This window comes from Porites lutea, chromosome 1, assembly GCF_958299795.1.
Source record: "Porites lutea chromosome 1, jaPorLute2.1, whole genome shotgun sequence".
NCBI classification, from domain to species: Eukaryota; Metazoa; Cnidaria; class Anthozoa; order Scleractinia; family Poritidae; genus Porites; species Porites lutea.
This window is the reverse complement of record NC_133201.1, coordinates 2445254-2464362: the sequence shown is the minus strand read 5'-3', so window position 1 is coordinate 2464362 and position 19109 is coordinate 2445254. Positions and strand designations below refer to the sequence as shown.

Here is a 19109-nt window from a genome sequence, read left to right as displayed (position 1 = left end):
CCTTGTCGGATATGTCGTAGAAGGTAAACAGAATTTTGGATCAGCCCCTTGAAAAATTCGTAAAACTAATATCATTCTCAGAATTAAATGCAAAAACGCCTCCACTATTTTAAGAAGAACAAATGAAAAACAAATTTATAATGAACAAAAAAAAATGAAAGATTTATGGATGAATGAATGATTTACTTATTAACACAAACATGTACACGAATAATTGAAATTTCTTTGTCTTTCATACAATAGACAAATCTCAAACCTGACGACACCCGTCAATCATCAGAATTATTTGAAATATTTCCGTCCTTGGACAGTCGGATTTGTACGAGTATTGATCGCATTTAAACGTGATGTTTGGTACTGCCGCCCGCGGGATGCAATTCCTTTGAAGATCGCTGTATTTAGGGTATAGGTGGTTGCAGCAATTGAATGGCAATAAGGACAAATGGAACCAACTGAAGTCAACAGCGGAATTTCCAAAGGATGGCAAGCATTCCAAATAATCTTTTGGACATTGCTGAGTTTGGTGACTTTCATTGGAAACGGTTTAGTGTTGACCTGTATTTTGATCAAGAAGCGGCGCAATTCGTCCACCTACAAATTTTACGCCAGCCTTGCACTGGGCGATCTCATAGTAGGTTGGTATGTCTTGTAGCTAGAGAAAACAGAAAAGACTAGGCAGCTTTCTTAGGAGGCTTGAGTAAAAAATTAAATACAGGTCACTCTGTAGCAGTAAACAGTAAATATTTAATGATTATTGCAAAGAAACCTTATACTGGCTCATCATGTCAAACTTTCAACCTGCTCCCGCTGCAAACCACATAGATGTTTTGTCGAGACATTTCGTGCGATCGTATCCCTGCATATATTAACATTCATTCTTAAGGTTAGTTCACTTATTTCTTGCTCGAAACGTGTTTCGGCGCCCGTCGTTTGAGAGCCATCGACTTTGCATGGTCTACACACTGGGGGCGGCTGTTAACATGCAGGTAACATGTTAATCAAATATACAGGTCGAAGTTTTAACCTGTGTGTTACCATATGTTTCACGACCTCGGCTGTTGTTTCTCGCGCGTTTATAATATCAATATAATTTCACGCCTATTGAACAATGCAGACAATAAGATTGTGCAATATTTTTGTTTCCTCAATTTTAACCGACAAACTCGCTAGAGCATCGACGGAAAATCACTCTTTTTATAAGCGACCACAATCACCTATTTTCACCTAGGGCTCCCCGCGTTCCTTTTGTTGTAGCCTGACGGAGCCTGGTCCCTTGCTCCTTTTGATGTGTGTTTATATTGACCTACAGGCGAACTAGTCTTTCTCTGCCTAATTCATTTTGATATAAAAAAAGAGTCGTTCATAAGCATATTAAAACCCGAGACTTCGAATGCACAAGATGCCTAAATTGTTGCCGGCTATGTGTGGGTGTATAATTAAAAGAACTTTATTTTAATTTTTCCTATCAGCGTACACTATCAATACATGTGGATCATGTCCGGATAACATGTATATTTATGTACACAGAACCTAATGAGCCGGAAAATAACCTCTCGACACGTTGACAACATGAAGTTCCAATCTTTTATTTAGTTCGCGGGCAAAACCCTGTGGTGCGACTCTTCCAACGCCACAAAACCCTCTCAGTCGCCGATTTTTCGTGCATTTTTCTGCATTTACGAAATTGAATTTGGGACTTTACTTTACACAACCCTACACCGTATTCACAAGTGGCGGACAAGCGGGAAAAAACTGGTGCCTAGTCATGAAAGCGAGGCATTGGAGGATAAACAAAAGACTTTCAGTGAACTTGTACTACATCCGATTTTTTAGTTTATTTTTTACTTATTTTTCCTTTTTGGTGTTTCTAGTCCAGAAGTACTCCTGAAAAAGAGGTTTCTCTGTGTTTTCAACTCGATTGTAATTCATGCACGCTTGGAAACACAGCTGACCCTGTCGACTAATTATTAACAACGAAAATCAGTTCCCTGGTTAGAAAACCGGAGATTTAAATTTGACTTGAGTCTTTATTTGACTCTGAATAAGAGAGGCCAGTCCTTTCAATGAAAAGTTAGTTTGTTAAATTATATTTTCATCCACTGGCTAAAATATATAACAGCATTGCCTTTTTATCGCTTCTAGTCAGTTTATACATCATTCAGTAGATCCTTCATCATTATCATCATCATCATTATCATCGTCGTCGTCATCATCATTAGGGACTTTAAGATCCAACGACGAGACGGCGACAAAGAACGTCGCTCAAAAGGTGAATTTGCGATCTTTCAGTCTTTACAGCGATTATTCCTAACCGCGTACTTCGTCAAATCTAGGCGAACCCTCCTGAAGCTGAATTTCAAGGGACCATATTCAAAAAAATTTCATCGTTGCTTGTTTACGTCTTCTATAAAACGCGAAATTAGGCATTTTCACGTTGTAGTCGTGCAAAAACGAGAAAGAAATGTACAAAAAAGTGTGATGCACGTGCGAAGTTGTTGCTTTGTTTATTTTAATAAACAAAACAACGTTCTCGTTGTCGTCCGCGTCGTTGGATCTTAAAGTCCCTATTGTCATCACCACCGTCATCTTCACCTCATCATCATCATCATCATCATCATCATCATCGTCATCATCATCATCATCATCATCATCATCGTTGTCATGGACCAGCGCACTATCCTCGTTTTTTCTAGTTCTTCCTTTACTCTCTACTAATACGCTAATGATCGCACAAAAGGAAGAAGCTTGTCTTATTTTGCGACTTGAAATCCCATAAAAAGACTGTTAGTCTTTTCGACTTGGTAACTTCTTAATCTTTTGATGTCTTTTTTTCCCCATACAGGTTTATTTTGTGCCCCAGTCCTCCTGGTCGCGGCTTGCAGGCAGCAATGGACTATGGGAGAGCCATTATGTTACGCATACTCTACAGCAATATCAATATCTCTTAACGTCTCCATAATGACTTTGTTTCTGATCAGTTTGGATCGCTTAAACGCCGTCTCAAAGCCTTTTCATTACCGAGCGAAAGAAACTTTCACCCAGAAGTGGACTAAATGGTTAATCCTCTTTGCTTGGGTCCACTCTGTGTTCTGGGCCGCAGCGCCTCTGGTTGGCTGGGGAGAGATCATTGAAGACCCCATCACTAACTCTTGCAAACCTAACTGGGCTGCTAAAGGCCTAACAAACACTTTGTACACCATGGGCTTAGCAGGTTTCGCATTCGCTATCCCGGTAGTATCTATGATAGTGGTATACGGTATCATCTACTATCGCTCCAAAGTTAGCAGTCGTTTCATGAAAGATCGTTCTCAAAACGCGGTTTCTGATGATGCAGTGCGTCAAAAACAACAGAGTGCAATTTTACGGACGGTGTTAGTTGTGGTTGGGATGTTTGCAGTGTGTTGGTTACCCTACACCATCGCCACAACGTTTAAACTGTTCTTTCGCAAAGCGCCGCCGTCTTGGTTAGTTCATTTTGGATTGATGATGGCGTCTGCTAACAGTTTTGTAAATCCTGTCATTTATTCTGCATTCGATAAGAGCATGAGAGACGAGTTCAAGAGAATTTGCAAACTCTGCAACAGAAAAGGAGATGATCTGTACGACGCTAGGAGCCGACGAACAAGCTCAAACTTGGCCACATATAACACCACTGTAACAAGAATAAGCAACGAAGCAGTCAATAAGATTCTTAAGGAAGGCAAATTTACTGAAAGCCCGCCGTTGTCGAGAAAAGATACAATGAATAATGACAAAATGGTTACTGATATGTACGTGGATAACATCGTCCAGAAAATGGAAAAATCTGGGAGGGAAACATGGGTTTGATTCTTAACAAAATGTTTGAAGTTCGCCCTAGGGTAATCTATAATCTACACTTTCAAGCATTATTAGGAATCCATTGGACAAGGCTTACGGCTGCCAAAATGTCTACGGACAAGAACAGTTACAAAATCCTAAGATAACATTTAAGCAAAGTGATGAGCAAATAGAAGCATTTTTTATTTTCTGATTTTATTTTTCTTAGCTTTTCAAAAGGTGAAGTGGCGTCTATACGTACTCCTTGTTGAGTGATTCCATATAAGAACTATGTAACACATTATTGGAAGATTTGTAAATAGTTGATTTTGGAAAATGTAAATCCTTCCAAAAATTATGTACTGCTATATATTATTATACCAAATTTAAGATATTTATGACCTGAATAAAATATTCTTAACAGTCTAGGTTACGTTTGGGTAAGCGAAGACTGAGAGGCAACATTAATTCAACTTCGAAAGATACGTAATAAATTGTACATTAAATTACATGAAGAAATGATCATTCGAGTTGTCAGGTAATTTAGGTTGTAGCTACCCTTCCCTCGCTCCCTCCCTCTCTCCCTCACTTCCCACCCTCCTTCCTTCTTTTCTTTAAAGAAGCATCCTTGTCACTTTTACATGGTAGCCTGGGGGGTATATTACGCTGCAAAAGATGTTAATTTTAAAATGACTATGGATACAATAAATACTAAGTACAGTGTAGTGCGCGCGCGCGCGAACCAACGTCATTTGGGCGGGAAAATGTGACAGCCATCGTCATTCTGAGTCGTTGTGGTGGAAACAAGTAATCAAAGGTAAGAAGTTTTATTATTCTGCTTTCGGTAGAGGTCTTAACCTCCTTCAGTATAAATAACCGCACCAACGTTTTTGGTAAAAAAAAAAAGTAAAATGAAGCTTTTCGGGGTGTCTTTTTAAGAGAACACGAGCAAAAACTTTTTAAATTAAATCTCGTACTCGTACTCAAATCTAAAGCTCTCTATTATAACTCCCGATGGTCATGCTGTGAATCCTTCTTTTGGCCACTGTTTATGGTGAGTTCATTAATCCTCTCCTCTATGAACTTTCTGACTTCGTCATGTAAAAGATCAGAGTGGTCATTCGTCGGATCAGAAAAATACGAAAGAAACCTTTCGTAGTCCTCAAGTGTTTTATCGTCTCTTAACATAAATTCTTCAACAATAGCTGGCTGTACTCCGATGGACGCCAACAAAGATGTCACTTCGGGGTCACTGTGCCGAGATTGACCGCGGATATTTACCTGAAAAAAAAAATTCAAAAGCACCTCAAAAATGACGTCTACTGCGCATGTACCTCTCATTACTGACCTGGTTTTCTCAGTCCATACTGTAAGTTTCGGACCGCGCTTAGGTGATAAATCAACAGAAGATATGAGGATACTTTAAATAAGATATACTATTATATTCTAATTCGCTACCCCGCTCAAACGAATATAAAACATTTATCATGTAACAAGCAACCTCAATTGGGGTGTGTCAACACGAGCCGTGTGCGACCCTCTTTATTATGCCTTCATCAACAGAATGGATGGAAATAATACAACAAACAGAATGAAAACTCGGAAATGTAAAAAATTACAGCAAGAAAAACAACCCAACAAAATGATCTAAACTATGCTCGTATAACAATGATTCATACAAAACGTGCTAAACTTTTCATATAGCAGCATGCAAAAAACTACGTCTAAGAGAAACCCCTGGTCACTGGGTATTTAATTTTGTGGGCGTAGGGACGGTCGTAAGACGCGAATGAATATAAATGAGAACAACTCAAATATATAGCCTACCGCTAATGAAGCAACAGAACAGCATACCATGTAACACCCCAAAGAAAAGGTTACATAACCCATGATAAATACATTTATATTCTAATTCGTTACCCCGCTCAAACGAATATAAAACATTTATCATGTAACAAGCAACCTCAATTGGGGTGTGTCAACACGAGCCGTGTGCGAACTAAAAGAACGGGAAATACGGAAAATTAAATACCCAGTGATAGTGAAACCGACAACAATGAATGAACACTATCCTTAATGTAACCGTCTTTTGCCTTGACTGATTTCCAACGGCCGTGTCTTTTAAACAATCTGTCAGGCACTCGAGCATTAGCAGCAGCGGAGGCGCCTCCGGCCCTAAGGCTATGGAGACCGTAGTCTTGCTTGGGAAGGCCGATGGAATCGAAAGCGCTAAGCACTATCTCCCGCGCTCTAGTATAAGACAAAGGAACAGACCCGCGCAATTTATAAGCTCCGGTACTGCGAAGAAAAACAAGAGGGCGAAAAATGAACTCTTCGCTGTCTGCTGAAAAAGAAGCGGCCACAAAATATCGTTGAACTAATAAATAAGGACATGTATGCCTTTAAAGTTTTAGCGATAACAACCCAAGCCCCATCCCTGTAAACGTCAGTCTTACTTCGATGAACAAAGATTCTCATAAAAGAATCTTCAAACTGAAAATCACACCTGCGTAACTGAACCAACTCGTTAAAGCGAAAAAACCCTGCATAACCTAAAACGCACAAAGTAAGCACTCGTAAATCAGACAAACTAGCTGAAGACGATCCATACTTAGAAAATAAAAGCTGAATAGCCTCGGGGGTCACAGGCTCTTTCTTTTTAACAGGGATACTGAGAAGCCTCTTAGCAGATTCTATTAAAGGTAAAACTAACGAGGAATTACAGGGGTCGGGTAGACCTGCCAAATCATGCACCCACTTGAGCCCATAATGGACTTCGTCAATAGTACTGCAAGAAGCAGATTCTCGAATCAAGCTAAGAAAGAACAATGAAACGTGCACACTAGAAGCGGGAAATGTAACAATTTCTTTAAACTGAGAAGCCTATTTTCTCCACGTATTGAAGCCCTTTTCGTACTTCCTCGCGGTACTGTCGGCTTTGGATTTAAGAAGAACTGCGGGGAGATCTTGAACCAGTGCCCGGAGTCGCCCGTCTTCAACCTGTTGAAAATTAGGCTGCAAGGCATCTTTGAGAACTTCTACGAGGATAAGAACAAAAATATATGGCAAAATTCCTCAGTACACGCACTGGGAGTCAATACGGCAATAAAAAATGGACGCTTGGTAATGCCTCTGACCGGATGCAAAACTATTTAAGGCCGAATGGGCCAGCTCAAAAACGACGGTAAACAAGCCACTCGGCGAGCTAGTTTCATGCGAAACGAGGACAAATGAACCGACGAGCGGAATAAAAAACACGTGAGCCAACATAAAGCCACTCGGCTTGAAAAAACTAAGGCCCCTTAGCGCCAATTCTGACTGCCAGCACCGCGCTGTTAAACCTGTCTGAACCAATGAGTGAATCTTTGTAACACCCAAGGGCAAAAATCCCTGAGGGGTCGGGAAAATTAATGTACTCAAGGACGTACGGTCGGAATTGAACAGCATTTGCGAACAAGAAAGGCCAAAACACATTAGACGGCCAATAAGGGACGACTAAAGTACCAACCGCACCACATACAAGGAGATGCTGAACCGCCCTAGTAATGCAGTGGACGGGAGGGACTAGCCAATTATTCTCTCCATTCCACGAGATTGAAAATGCGTTAACAGCTTCAGTGCCGGGTACGCGAAACCTAGAATTGAATCTGGGAAGATGGGCGTTGGCAGCATTCGCAAACCTGTCGACTGTATGTGGGCCCCAAAGGTGGTCCAAGTGTGCGAAGAACTCGGGGGTTGTATACCAGTCATCGAAGTCTACAATGTGGCTAATCGCATCAGCACAAGCATTAAGTTCCCTGGGAACCCACTGGGGAATAAGTGTAATATTGTAAGTTCGACAAAAATAGAAAATATCAAGCGCAATAGAATGCAATTCTGCACTAGGACTCCCTATCTCCACAACACGAACGGCCCCTTAGCTGTCAGAATGCCACTTTACACACTTACCCCGAACCGAGGCTTTGAACGCACTTAAGGCAAATTGTATAGCCTTAAGTTCTCTCCAGGTAGAGCTCTTAGCTGCTTCGCAAGCGGTCCACATACGATGGGACACCTCATTAGTGCCCACAACAAAAGCCCCGCAGGCGACGTTGCTAGCGTCCGAATAGCTAAACAAAAGGGGAGCATTATAAGGCAAAATAGGTCTCGTATTAAGACTAACGATATTGTTTTTCCAGAAAAATATTTCAGAGAGGCAATCATTATGAAGCCCGATATTAAAACGGGAATCCCAACTACGGCAGGATTCTATGACCTTGTAAAGAAAACGGGTTTTGAGACGAGTCAGGTTACCCAAAACTGGCGACATGGACATAACATGACCTGCGATAACGGCACAATCCCGAGCCGTAACATAAGGTGCGGATAGAAGAAATTTGTCAATCAGAGCGATAAATTTGCAAATACGTCTATCGGTAATAGAAATGGTACCGATAACTAAGTCCCAGTTTAAACCCGACCAAACAAGCACCTGAGTGGGGTTCCATAGTGATTTGGCGGAGTTGGCAACAAACGCCGCACTGCTTAAGGATGATTGCACAAACAATGAATTTTCCTTGGCCATAGTGGCCATAGGTAGTGAATCCCCTTTTCCGCACCCATCGTCGAGGAACACAACAATTTTAATCCCGTTAGACCTCCAAAACTTAACGAGTGGTCTGAGACACTTGGTGAAGACGTATGGGGCTGAGCTTAGACCGAACGGAAGTGATGCAAAACAAAAATACCGAACGGTACCAGAAAAAACCCAGGAGAAACCCAGAAAAGTTTGGTGATCCGGAAAAATATCGATATGATGATATCCAGACTTGAGATCGAAACTGAAAAGGTAATCGCCCTTATTAACATATGATAATATAACTCTCCAATCTTCACACCTAAACTTCTGTTTCCAAATAAAATGATTGACATGACGCAAGTCCAGAATAAGCCTCTTCTTGCCTGAAGACTGTATCGAGACAGAGAGTAGATTAACGACATGTGGAATAAAGGGCACCTCAACGACGGCGTGAGTGTGGACTAATTCAGCGATAGCCGACTCCACGAAAGACGCATTATTAAGAGCTGACTGATGATTGTTAGAAAAACGCGCCTGACAAGGTGTGCTAATGAATGGGATCCGATAACCGAATTTAATAGTAGCGATAACAAAACTATTGGCACCAATAGTGTGCCAATAACTAAAACAGGACCTAAGTCTACCCTTAAGTACTGGCAATGCGTAATTCTGTCCAAATTCAAATAGATTACGATTATAATCGAAATCGACTAATGAACTAGAGTCCCTTTCCCTGAAATACTCCAAATAAGAAGGATACATGTCTAATAAATTGAGTAAAGCTAATATCTAACCTTGGAGAACAAGTTTTTAATTCTGTGGTCCTATTTACCTCCAATGCCCGAAAAACCACAAGAACTAGGAAAGGACGGCCCCGAGCTTGAAGATCTGGCTTGAGGATTAACTTGACACTGAGATGTCCAATGACCTTGCTGGCCGCAGGCGAAACAAATATCACTTGATCTTGGTTTGCTGAAAGCGCCAAAAGTACGAGAAATAGGTCTGGAGGATGATGAATGTTGGCCAGCAAACGCGGTGGTTGCGGTAGATGATTGGAGTTGTGAATAACCTTGCTTGGATGGCTTCGCTTTCTGTTGGCGTTGGTTGCGTTTACGAAGGGCCCTATGCTCGGCACGGCGGATACGCTTTTCGTCCTCTGACCCGCTAGCCAGTTCGTCTGATAAATACTCGTTCACCAAATCCCAACCGCCGGCGAACTTGTCTGCCAGTCTGATAAGTTTGTTGCGCTTCTTGATGTCAGAGTCTAGTTCTTCCAGGTGAGTTTTTACAAGGTCTAATTTTCTCTTCCCGAGAGCAACTGACGCCGACTTCACCTTCTCTGCAAGGTCGGAGTTGAATTGAAACTGTTTCTTATTACCTTCGAATCTAAACGTGATCTTGGATTCTTCTTTAAGCTTTTTGGCCACAGAATCGGTATTACTGCACGACTCGTCTTGAATATCGCGCTTCAAGGCGCCCAACTTCTTGTCGAAATAATCCTTAAATAGAGAGAACGCGGACGCTATATCACTGGATTCTGAAGACTGGATTGGTATTGAAGCTTCGAGAGGTTGAGACAAAGGTTGATTAGGGAGCGAAGGCAGCAAAACGTCGCTGCCAGGAAAATCTGTGCTCGCTGGAGTAACGTCTTCAACATCGGACATAATTTTGAGGGCGTAGGGACGGTCGTAAGACGCGAATGAATATAAATGAGAACAACTCAAATATATAGCCTACCGCTAATGAAGCAACAGAACAGCATACCATGTAACACCCCAAAGAAAAGGTTACATAACCCATGATAAATACATTTACATTGTAGCTTTCAAGTTAACCGGCATAAAAAGTAAGTTCGGATGAAAATTTTATTAAATAAAAAAAAAAGGGAAAACAAAACGAAGGGGTCATACGGGAAGTCCTGGCCAAACCTTTAGCAAACTTACGAAATTTACTAAGATCGCAAGATAACAAGAAATTTGCAAAATTCGCTTGTGTTCGGTTCTGGAAATAAGACCACGGGTCCGGTCAAATTTTAAAACGGACGAGTTTTTTACTTTGCAACCAGTTTACACGGAACCTCGCAAATTCTGCAACAGATTACAGTACTGTTTGCCGTTCAATACTTGCACGGTTCCGCGTGTCCCGTGTAAACGAAAGACGGGTCCGTGCCAGTTTTTGTCCGTTCAAAAACTTGTCCAAACCAGTGTAAACGGGGTCTAAGGCCTGGTTCAGACGCTGCTCCACTCATGTGCCGAACCTAACTGATGAATTAAGTATCGCAGAAGAGCAGCGTCTGAATCAACTTTTAGTTAGGTGCGGCAAAAGTTCGACAAACTCTGTCGAACTTTTTTCGAACTTAACTTAGGTTCCGTCACACGGTGCGCTGTCTGAATCAGATGTCGTGCCAGTGTCGCTCCAAAGTCGAACTTATTCAGTTAGGTTCGGCACATGAAAAGTACGGCGTCTGAACCAGGCCTAAGAGGATAGCCTGCGTAGCAGGCGCTTGGAAGTAGTGGGCACAAGAAAAAACGGGCGCGCGAGAAGGAGACACGTGTGTCTCCCTCGCGCGCGCCCGTTCTCTCTTTCACCTACTACTTCCACGCGCCTGCTACGCAGGCCACTAAGAGTTCTACTTTTCACTTTTTTTTTAAACTTTATTTTATTTCAAAATCCTTGTTACAAAATAAATCAAAACACAACCCGCAAGTAGCAAAGGCTATTCGAGGCGGGTTGTGTAAAAATAAATAAATAAATAAAAATAACCAGGTAGATTCACAAAATAAAATGTAAAGAAAAAAAAGTGTTGTAAGAAAAAGGAGGTAAGACAGTTGACTCTTCAGGCCACCGTTTTTCTGTTTCAAAGACTAAATGGTTGATTTCGTCATTATCGTTGTTATTTCAACGATAGTTATAGTGAGATTTTGCCACTCGAAAATTTCGTGCGTGCCACATGAAGCACACCATCATCTCACCCTATCTCTTTTCAGTTCTGCTAAAGGTAGTTTCAAGTCTCATGATTATACGTTCTGGGAAACTGTCCACCTACCCCTCCCCTAAGCCAACATCAACACTTACTTCTTACTTAGAGCAAACTGTCGGCTTAGGGGAGGGGTAGGTGAGCAGTTTCCCAGAAACGTATGATGATCCAGACACTTTACCTCTCCCGGAGGTGTTTGGCCAAATGCTTCGTCTACTACGTCAGCAGGTACAGACATAACGTCATCCTCTGTCAGAACACCATCCTGGTCTTTGTCGAGCATTGCAAACCGCTGGGAGACAATACAAAACCAAAACTTAAAATTGGCTTGGTATAAATTTGGAATTATTTTACCCTTCTGGGAAACTGCAAACCAACCCCTCCCCTAAGCCAACATTAATACATACTTCTCACTTACGGCAAAATGTTAGCTTACGGGAGGGGTAGGTGGGCAGTTTCCCAGAAAGGTAAAATGGTCCTAAGTTTGATCGCATAGTCGGTTCAGTTCAGAACCTGGTTTTACAACAAATATCTCAACCCGAATGTTTTGTGCGTTTTCCTCAATATTTTTACCCTTTTAACTACGTTTGAATTCATAAAATGTTGCTCCCACTTCGAAATTGATTGCAGAGTTGAAAAAGTTGCCATCTTGGTTTGATGTTTAGACAGAGAGCAAACTGCCCACGAGTAGAAAATCCTTAGATTGACGGAAATGAGAAGGTCAAAAAAGCAAAACAGGCTCAATGACTGAGACAACAACACTGCACGTGGAGCACACTTTCTAGTACATTTCTTGATGTTACCGCATGACTACCACGTCAAATTTCCTAACAGAGAGATTTTAAAAGATTCACGTTTACCGCAAACCAAACAGCAAACGGCAGACGTCAGAATCAAGTTGAGAATTTCTCAGAATATAAAATAAGCAGATAAAAGCAGTCCCTAACGATTCCTATGGTTAAAACTGGCATAAAACTACTTATTTTTGTGTAGAAGCAATAAAGAGTGAACGGAGAATAAGGGGAAAACTTGGTCACGTAGTACAAATTCATGTCTGCCATTTGGCGTAAACGTGAATCTTAATCTCTCTAATATCACGTTTATGGAGGACGTAAACACAAGAAGACGATTTTCCTTTTCTTTTACTGGACTTGGATATAGTCATTGGATTCCGTAGGAAATCACCCCGAGGAAAATTCGCTAACATTTAACCAGTTGAAGAAAGGTACTAAATATTAGTTAAACTGCATGAATAAAAGTAGCGTTTTCGCTGCCGTAGTCGTCGAAGTTTCAAAACTTTAATGACCTCTAGAAATTGATTACCTTTTCGGTTATGAGTCTCTCTCCTGTATGTTCACCCTGGAGAAATTTAAAAAAGAGAAGGTTTGGTAGCAGAAAAGACGACTGACAACACGAAAAGTCGCATTGCAAATGCGGAAATATATACACTCGACTACCGGTAACTCGAGCCCTCTATAACTCGAACCTCCCGTTAACTAGAAGTAATTTTCAATTCCCTTCAGATTATTTGCCATTTAATTTTACCCTAGATAACTCGAACTCCCAATAATTCGAACCTTTTTCTATTTCCCTCGAAGGTTCGAATTATCGGGGGTCGACTGTACGTAATCTGTAAAAAACAGCCGACATTTCTCTACGTCACCACTGGTTTTCCCGCAAAAAAAAACTGCTATGAGCGCAAAAATTCCATACTGATGACGGGTTACTACCCAGATCTGCGTAGTGCTTCTGATTGGTTGAGGAAATTGCCCAGGCGGCACGACCAATCAGAAGCACTACCCAGATCTGGTTAGTGACACGTCAACAGTATGGAATTTCTGCGCTCGCTTCGCGGAAAAACCAGTGGTGGCGTCGACAAATGTCAGCTGTTTTCTCAGGCTAAAACATATACGAAGCGTTTAATTTGCTAAGACTCGGGGTAAGGCACGGAATTGAAAAGTCTGAAAATGGCCGCACTATCAGTGATCCTAGGTATATATAACATTAAGTGTATTTGGCTGCACTACAAGTTAGTTTCTCACCACAATTAAGGGATTTATCGTCTCAAAAGAAACAGATCCACCATTGTCTTTGATAACTTGAAGAGCCATGAACCTTCAAAGTATACAAATAAATCAACGATTAAAATAGTGGTCTGTTATAGGAAAACTGAAACGCTACTTTGCCTCAGTCTCTTAAGAACCACGACTCACACATCATGGCATGGCCGCCTCTATAAATGTGTTTAACCAAAAAAACCCTACTTGAAAGTAGCGTTCCTGTTTTGCACAAAATCGAGTTCTTAAAACAGTTTCCCGCCATTTTTACTTCACGCTCTAACCATTATTCTTCGCTTACATAAAACAGCCACCAGACGTCCTTGCTCTAACGACGTCATCAGGCAAACGACCAATAGTCCAGTTTCGAATTCGTCGTAGCTGCTAAATAAAAGCGCCGAAGACTTATTTGTACAAGGTTAGCCTCGACCTAAATTAAAATATTCGCAAATACCGGCGAGAAAGTGCCTGAAGTCATGTGAGTTAAAAACAAAAGACACAGTTGTACACACTGGGTCTTCTTCTGACTGGAATTTGTGAATATATTTACCTTTGGTCGAGGCTAACCCTGTATAAGTGAGTCTAAAGTGTTTCTTTCGGCGGCCGCGACGAATTCGAAACTGGACTATTGAAAAACCTCGTTTTGAGGGTTCTTTCTTTCATCTTCTTCGTCACCACTTATTTTGATGAGTGACGTAGATGATGAAAAAAAGACCCTTGATACTAAGTTGCATCCAAAATCGCACTGACCTTCAGATTCGGAATAAGACAATATTTTTTGAGGTGCTCTTACAAAATAAAACTGCTCGAAAATCTTCGTCTTCCGTTTGGTAAAGAATCTAGATGTAACACTTTACATCTTGGCTAGTAGTCGATTCATACCTTAATTGCTCTCCTGTTGTAAACTTGAAGTTACTCAACTTTGCCTGAGATGAACCCAAATTTTCTAAATTAACTGTAAACACAAGCAAGATAAGTATAAAATCAATTTGCTGACAGTGCTGGCGAAGACCTTCATTTTCTTTCACAACCAAAATGAGATGCGCAAATGTAACAAAAAGAGTTTCGTTGAAAAGATAACCTCGACAAGCTTTAGTTGCCTCCAGTTAAAACATAAAACGTCTTTTCTTCATCAGTCACCCTTCAGATGAAGTCTCATCCCGTGGCGTTTATTTAGGCCCGTAAAATCAACATTGAGCAAAATTGTCCATCGACACAAATCACTCAACATCAAGAACACACAAATATGAGACAAACTGTCAATGATACATTTATATTCGCTAAACTACTTTTCACTCATGTGTTTGTATTTTTTTATCTCTTCGGCAAGATACCTTCACAATCAGTAGAATTAAATCTTTGAAGCGGGGTCCACCAAATATTGACGGCGATGTTACGAAAGAGTGACGTAACTTGATGACCCCATCTGCAAGGAAAAGCGATTGGGAAAATTAGTTCAGCATATCCTTACAAAGTCCCTGATACGCCATTGAGTAACTAGGTGAACTACGGGTAAAGCAGGAAGTCTACAGGGAAAGCGACGACAGCCAGCCGCTGTACTCATGTGGATGTACGAAAACGGGGGTTTTTGAAAACGATTACATCACGGGCTCATATGCTAGTTAATGCGCATGCTCCCTTCAAAGATGGTACCGTTATCAGTGGCTATTGCGTTTTTGTGTGGATAAGCAAAAAATGATTCAAAACCGCAACGTGTGGACACAGATGTTTTAGAAAAGGGGGCGAAAAAGATCTCCGTTTTCAGACAAGCCCAAAGTTGAACAAAAATTCACGTTTTTACATTTTACATTTTCTGGGGGGAGAGGTGCGAGATTGACGAAAGAAAACCTAGTATAACGTAGGCCATACAATTTTTAGCGGATACGGATTTGTTACACAGTGGAACCTCTATTCAGGGGACACCCTCAGGACCAAGGCAAGTGTCCCTGGAATGGAGGTTAGGCTGGTGGTTCGTTAATAATAAACCAACAAATAAAATATTTTTCTTTTTTCTACCTCGGAATCTTCTGCAGTCATTACACTTCATGTAGCCAGATAATGTATGAAAAATCATTAATTTATCTCTACGATGTTGTGGGGTTAATTCCCACAGGTGCAGTGCATCAAATTTGAGTGAGACAGTTCATGTTTTGAAAGCTGTCGCCATTTTGACTAGTAAATACTAAAACTTAACAACGATTTTTGTGGTTAGTCACTTTTTGAGGGCTAAAGCGTCCTCTGAATGGAGGTTAAATCCGGCTTTCAGGACCCAGAAAACTTGTTCCTTTCTCGTGAATAGAGGTGTCCCTTCAATAGAGGTGACAAATACTGTGTCCCCTGAATGGAGGTGTCCCTTAAATAGAGGTGACATATACTGTGTCCCCTGAATGGAGGTGTCCCTTCAATAGAGGTGACACATACTGTGTTCCCTGAATGGAGGTGTCCCTTCAATAGAGGTGACACATACTGTGTCCCCTGAATGGAGGCATCCCTTCAACAGAGGTGACACATACTGTGTCCCCTGAATGGAGGTGTCCCTTCAATAGAGGTGACACATACTGTCAATAGAGTTGACACATACTGTGTCCCCTGAATGGAGATGTCCCTTCAATAGAGGTAACAAATACTGTGTCCCCTGAATGGAGGTGTCCATTCGATACAGGTGACCAATACTGTGTCCCCTGAATGGAGGTGTCCCTTCAATAGAGATGACATATACTGTGTCCCTTTAATGGAGGCGTCCCTTCAATAGTGGTGTCCCAAATTGGAGAGATTCCACCGTAGTTGCTATGATTTAACTCATTCATGCCCAGGCAAAAATGAGGAAAAGAGCATTGTTTTGAGTTGGCCCTCCTTTACTTATTCTCTTCAAACTGGACCCAACTCACCCATAAGGTATAAACATACAGTCTCCTTGTTCAAGACGTGCAGACCACCATGGTAGGTTCTGTAAGCTAGGATACTTGAACATGTCCACTTTGTCAACATTCACGCTACAATAATCACCTTCTCCGTGATCCATGTCAATTAACTTGGTGTGTTCCTAGAAGTTACCAATAAAAGCGAAATTGCCATTGCGGTATCTTAAACATAGTTGAACTCCCTATATTAGCTTCAGTACTGTCTATATCCTGAGAAAAGAGCCAATGTTTTGTGACAATACCACTGGTTTCCCCACAAAATGACATGATGTGTCACTACCCTAATCTGGGTGGTGCTTCTGAAGGGTTGATAATTTGCTTCATCCAATCAGAAGCCAACAAAGATCTGGGTAGTGCAGGGTTTTCTTTAAGGATTCTAGTAGCAGGAGAAAGGTGTAACATTACAGGAGAAAATTTTTAGAGGCTCCACATTTGAGTAAGAAATAGACATAGGTTATTGACCATTAGCCAGAGAATTCTGCATAGTAAATGGTGAATTCTCCAATCTCCAATGCCTAATGAACACCCTGGTAGTGATGCATCCTCAACATGAAATTTTTGTGCTTGTTCCTCAGATGTCATGTCAAGGAAACCAGTGGTGGTGTCACACAATGTTGTCTGTTTTCTCAGACTATACTGTCCAGTATTCCCTATAAATTTCACATAAGTTAGGTTCATACCAGATCCACTATGAACCACTGCTTGACTCCACTTATCATACAGTTAATATTATCCACTGTGTCCATATGAAGGAATGACTTGGAGCCTCCACTACTGTACCAGAGCACTGCATCCTATAAACAGAAAACATAGGCACATGAAGCGTGCAGAATGCTTAGATCAGGAAACCTGAGTCCCTTCTTTATGAAACATGCATCCAGACACAACTAGGGATTGAAGGAGGTCAAATTGACCTATGCAATTTGCAAGAATCACATCTTCATAAAAAAGTTCTTCATTCTTTAAGCCCTAATATCCACACACAAATTCTCCGTGCACACTGATCTCCATCTATTTTCTCAAAGATGTGTTTGAGAGAATTTGATAAAGGATCAAAGTATTTTCCCTTTGGGGATCATATTATTATTTTAGCCTTTTCTCTTGATCAAGTATTAATACGGTTAGGAGAAAATTTATGAGAACAATTTAGGTTTCCGGGAAACTGATCACCTACCCCTCGCCTGAGCCAACATTTTGCCCTAAGTAAGAAGTAAGTAATAATGTTGGCTAAGGGGAGGGGTAGGTGTGCAGTTTCCCAGAAACCTAAATTTATCCAATTTATGTTCATCACTCTTAGGACTTTATTACCTGTAGTCTAGATGTAAATCCCCCACACAGCAAACAGGAAGGAAGTGAAAATTCAGGCCACATTTCTTCAGGAAGAGTATCTACCAGGTAACGATCAGAATCATTGTAGATTGATAAAAATTCTCTCAGTGCAATGTTATCAGCAGGCCGAGCTCTGTTCTCCTTTTTACCATAATCTACTCTCACAATAACATCTCCATACTTTTCCCTAACAAGTTGCAAAAAAAATTACTCATGTTTTTGGTCAACTATAAATGATTCATAAGTTCTACATGACTGTTACCTTGTGAGGGTATCAAGAACATCTGTCAGAGTCATTCTTAGGTCTTGTGTGAATTTTAGTTGCAAGCCAGGTGTTGAAGTTTGTCGTAATGGATATAGGGTTTATCTACATATCTTTGAAGCTAGATATCTCTGATGCTAAATGCAAAATATTGTTATTAGTATGCTGCGTCTTAGATACGGATTCTTTTAACTCACATTAGCATTAACAGGTGTTCATTAAAATTTTAGATTTCTTTTGTCCCTACATTTTTTCCAAAAAAAAGGTTCATTTGCAAATATAACATGAAAACATAAATAGAACTAACTAATAGCATCAATCTCATCAAACCAAAAGTTAATGTTGAGCCACTTTTGAGTAAAACAACTCATGAAAACGTGTATTTCAAAATATTGTGACTTCATTTTTTGAATGAATATCGAATGAATATGTTGGTTTAGTCTCAGACATCAAGGTCAAAAAAGTGAAAACATACTGCTCAGTTATTGAAAGAAAACTTATACGCATAATAGAAAGAAGGCAAACGAATATTATTCTTCCTGAAAAGAGTGTCTTCCCTCTTAATTATCCACCTGAGATGAGAGGCAGGAAAAGTGTATTATCCACTTTATTTTAATTTTTTATTTTCAATTTTTAGACACATATTATGCAAATAATACTAAAAAAAAAGGGGCCGATCATTGGTAATTCTGCTTCGGATGGTTTTGGGGGTTAATATTTATAACAAGTTCCCTAAGATTGAAAATTTAAAGTAATATTAAAGGCTCGTCGTGGGTATAAAAACTAAATCCGGGGCTTACCTCAAATAACTATCACTCCAAAGCTGAAATCCCGGAGATAGTTTGGCAGCTCCTTTAAATATAACCGGCTGTCCTTTCAAAACATATTCATTGTAAAACTCTTGAGAAGTCGGTACATGTTCTACTGACTTGATAGCGCCTTCTGGCGGTCTGTGTGATCCCAGAGGTTGCAGATGACCAGTTGGGATAAATTCTTGCTTAGAGAAAACAAAAAGTTGACACAGGAGGAGAAATCTAAACATACCGCTTGCAGCTTTGTTTAAAAGTGTATCGTACACGTATCGACTTTGATAATTCAGACATTTCACGTCTTTTGTCATGTTTCCATGCTGATGAACTGCAAAATCTGCCAGGCGTTCATCTCGTAGTCCCAGTGTCCACTCGGCTTTGTTTGACGGACGAAATTG

The 19109-nt window shown here is 40.7% G+C and overlaps 2 protein-coding genes across 2 annotated transcripts; one reads left to right on the top strand and one right to left on the bottom strand.

Annotated features, from left to right (window-relative positions):
* Nucleotides 1-372: 372 nt before the first annotated feature.
* LOC140933793 (adenosine receptor A3-like) lies at nt 373-4226 on the top strand. The gene is made up of 2 exons (XM_073383445.1): nt 373-635; nt 2843-4226. Exons 1-2 carry the CDS (start codon nt 443-445, stop codon nt 3826-3828), a joined length of 1179 nt encoding a protein of 392 aa, XP_073239546.1. The 5' UTR covers nt 373-442; the 3' UTR covers nt 3829-4226.
* Nucleotides 4227-4677: 451 nt separating this feature from the next.
* Nucleotides 4678-19066, bottom strand: LOC140942211 (tRNA wybutosine-synthesizing protein 5-like). Its single transcript, XM_073391179.1, has 10 exons — nt 18703-19066; nt 17620-17827; nt 16992-17105; nt 16279-16433; nt 14725-14816; nt 14273-14345; nt 13376-13448; nt 12657-12692; nt 11515-11625; nt 4678-5079 (listed from the first exon to the last, which is right to left on the bottom strand). The coding sequence occupies exons 1-10, from the start codon at nt 19020-19022 to the stop codon at nt 4801-4803; spliced, it is 1461 nt and encodes a 486-aa protein (XP_073247280.1). The 5' UTR covers nt 19023-19066; the 3' UTR covers nt 4678-4800.
* Between the last annotated feature and the right edge of the window lie 43 nt (nt 19067-19109).

Bases quoted from the DNA above. Each gene is read 5' to 3' on its own strand.
- LOC140933793 (XM_073383445.1), top strand. From the start codon at position 443: ATGGAACCAACTGAAGTCAACAGCGGAATTTCCAAAGGATGGCAAGCA. The intron at 636-2,842 runs GTTGGTATGTCT...TTCCCCATACAG, and splicing joins ACTGGGCGATCTCATAGTAG to GTTTATTTTGTGCCCCAGTC.
- LOC140942211 (XM_073391179.1), bottom strand. From the start codon at position 19,022: ATGACAAAAGACGTGAAATGTCTGAATTATCAAAGTCGATACGTGTAC. The intron at 17,106-17,619 runs GTAATAAAGTCC...TTCTGTTTATAG, and splicing joins GATTTACATCTAGACTACAG to GATGCAGTGCTCTGGTACAG. The intron at 14,346-14,724 runs GTATCTTGCCGA...TTGTGTTTACAG, and splicing joins TAATTCTACTGATTGTGAAG to TTAATTTAGAAAATTTGGGT.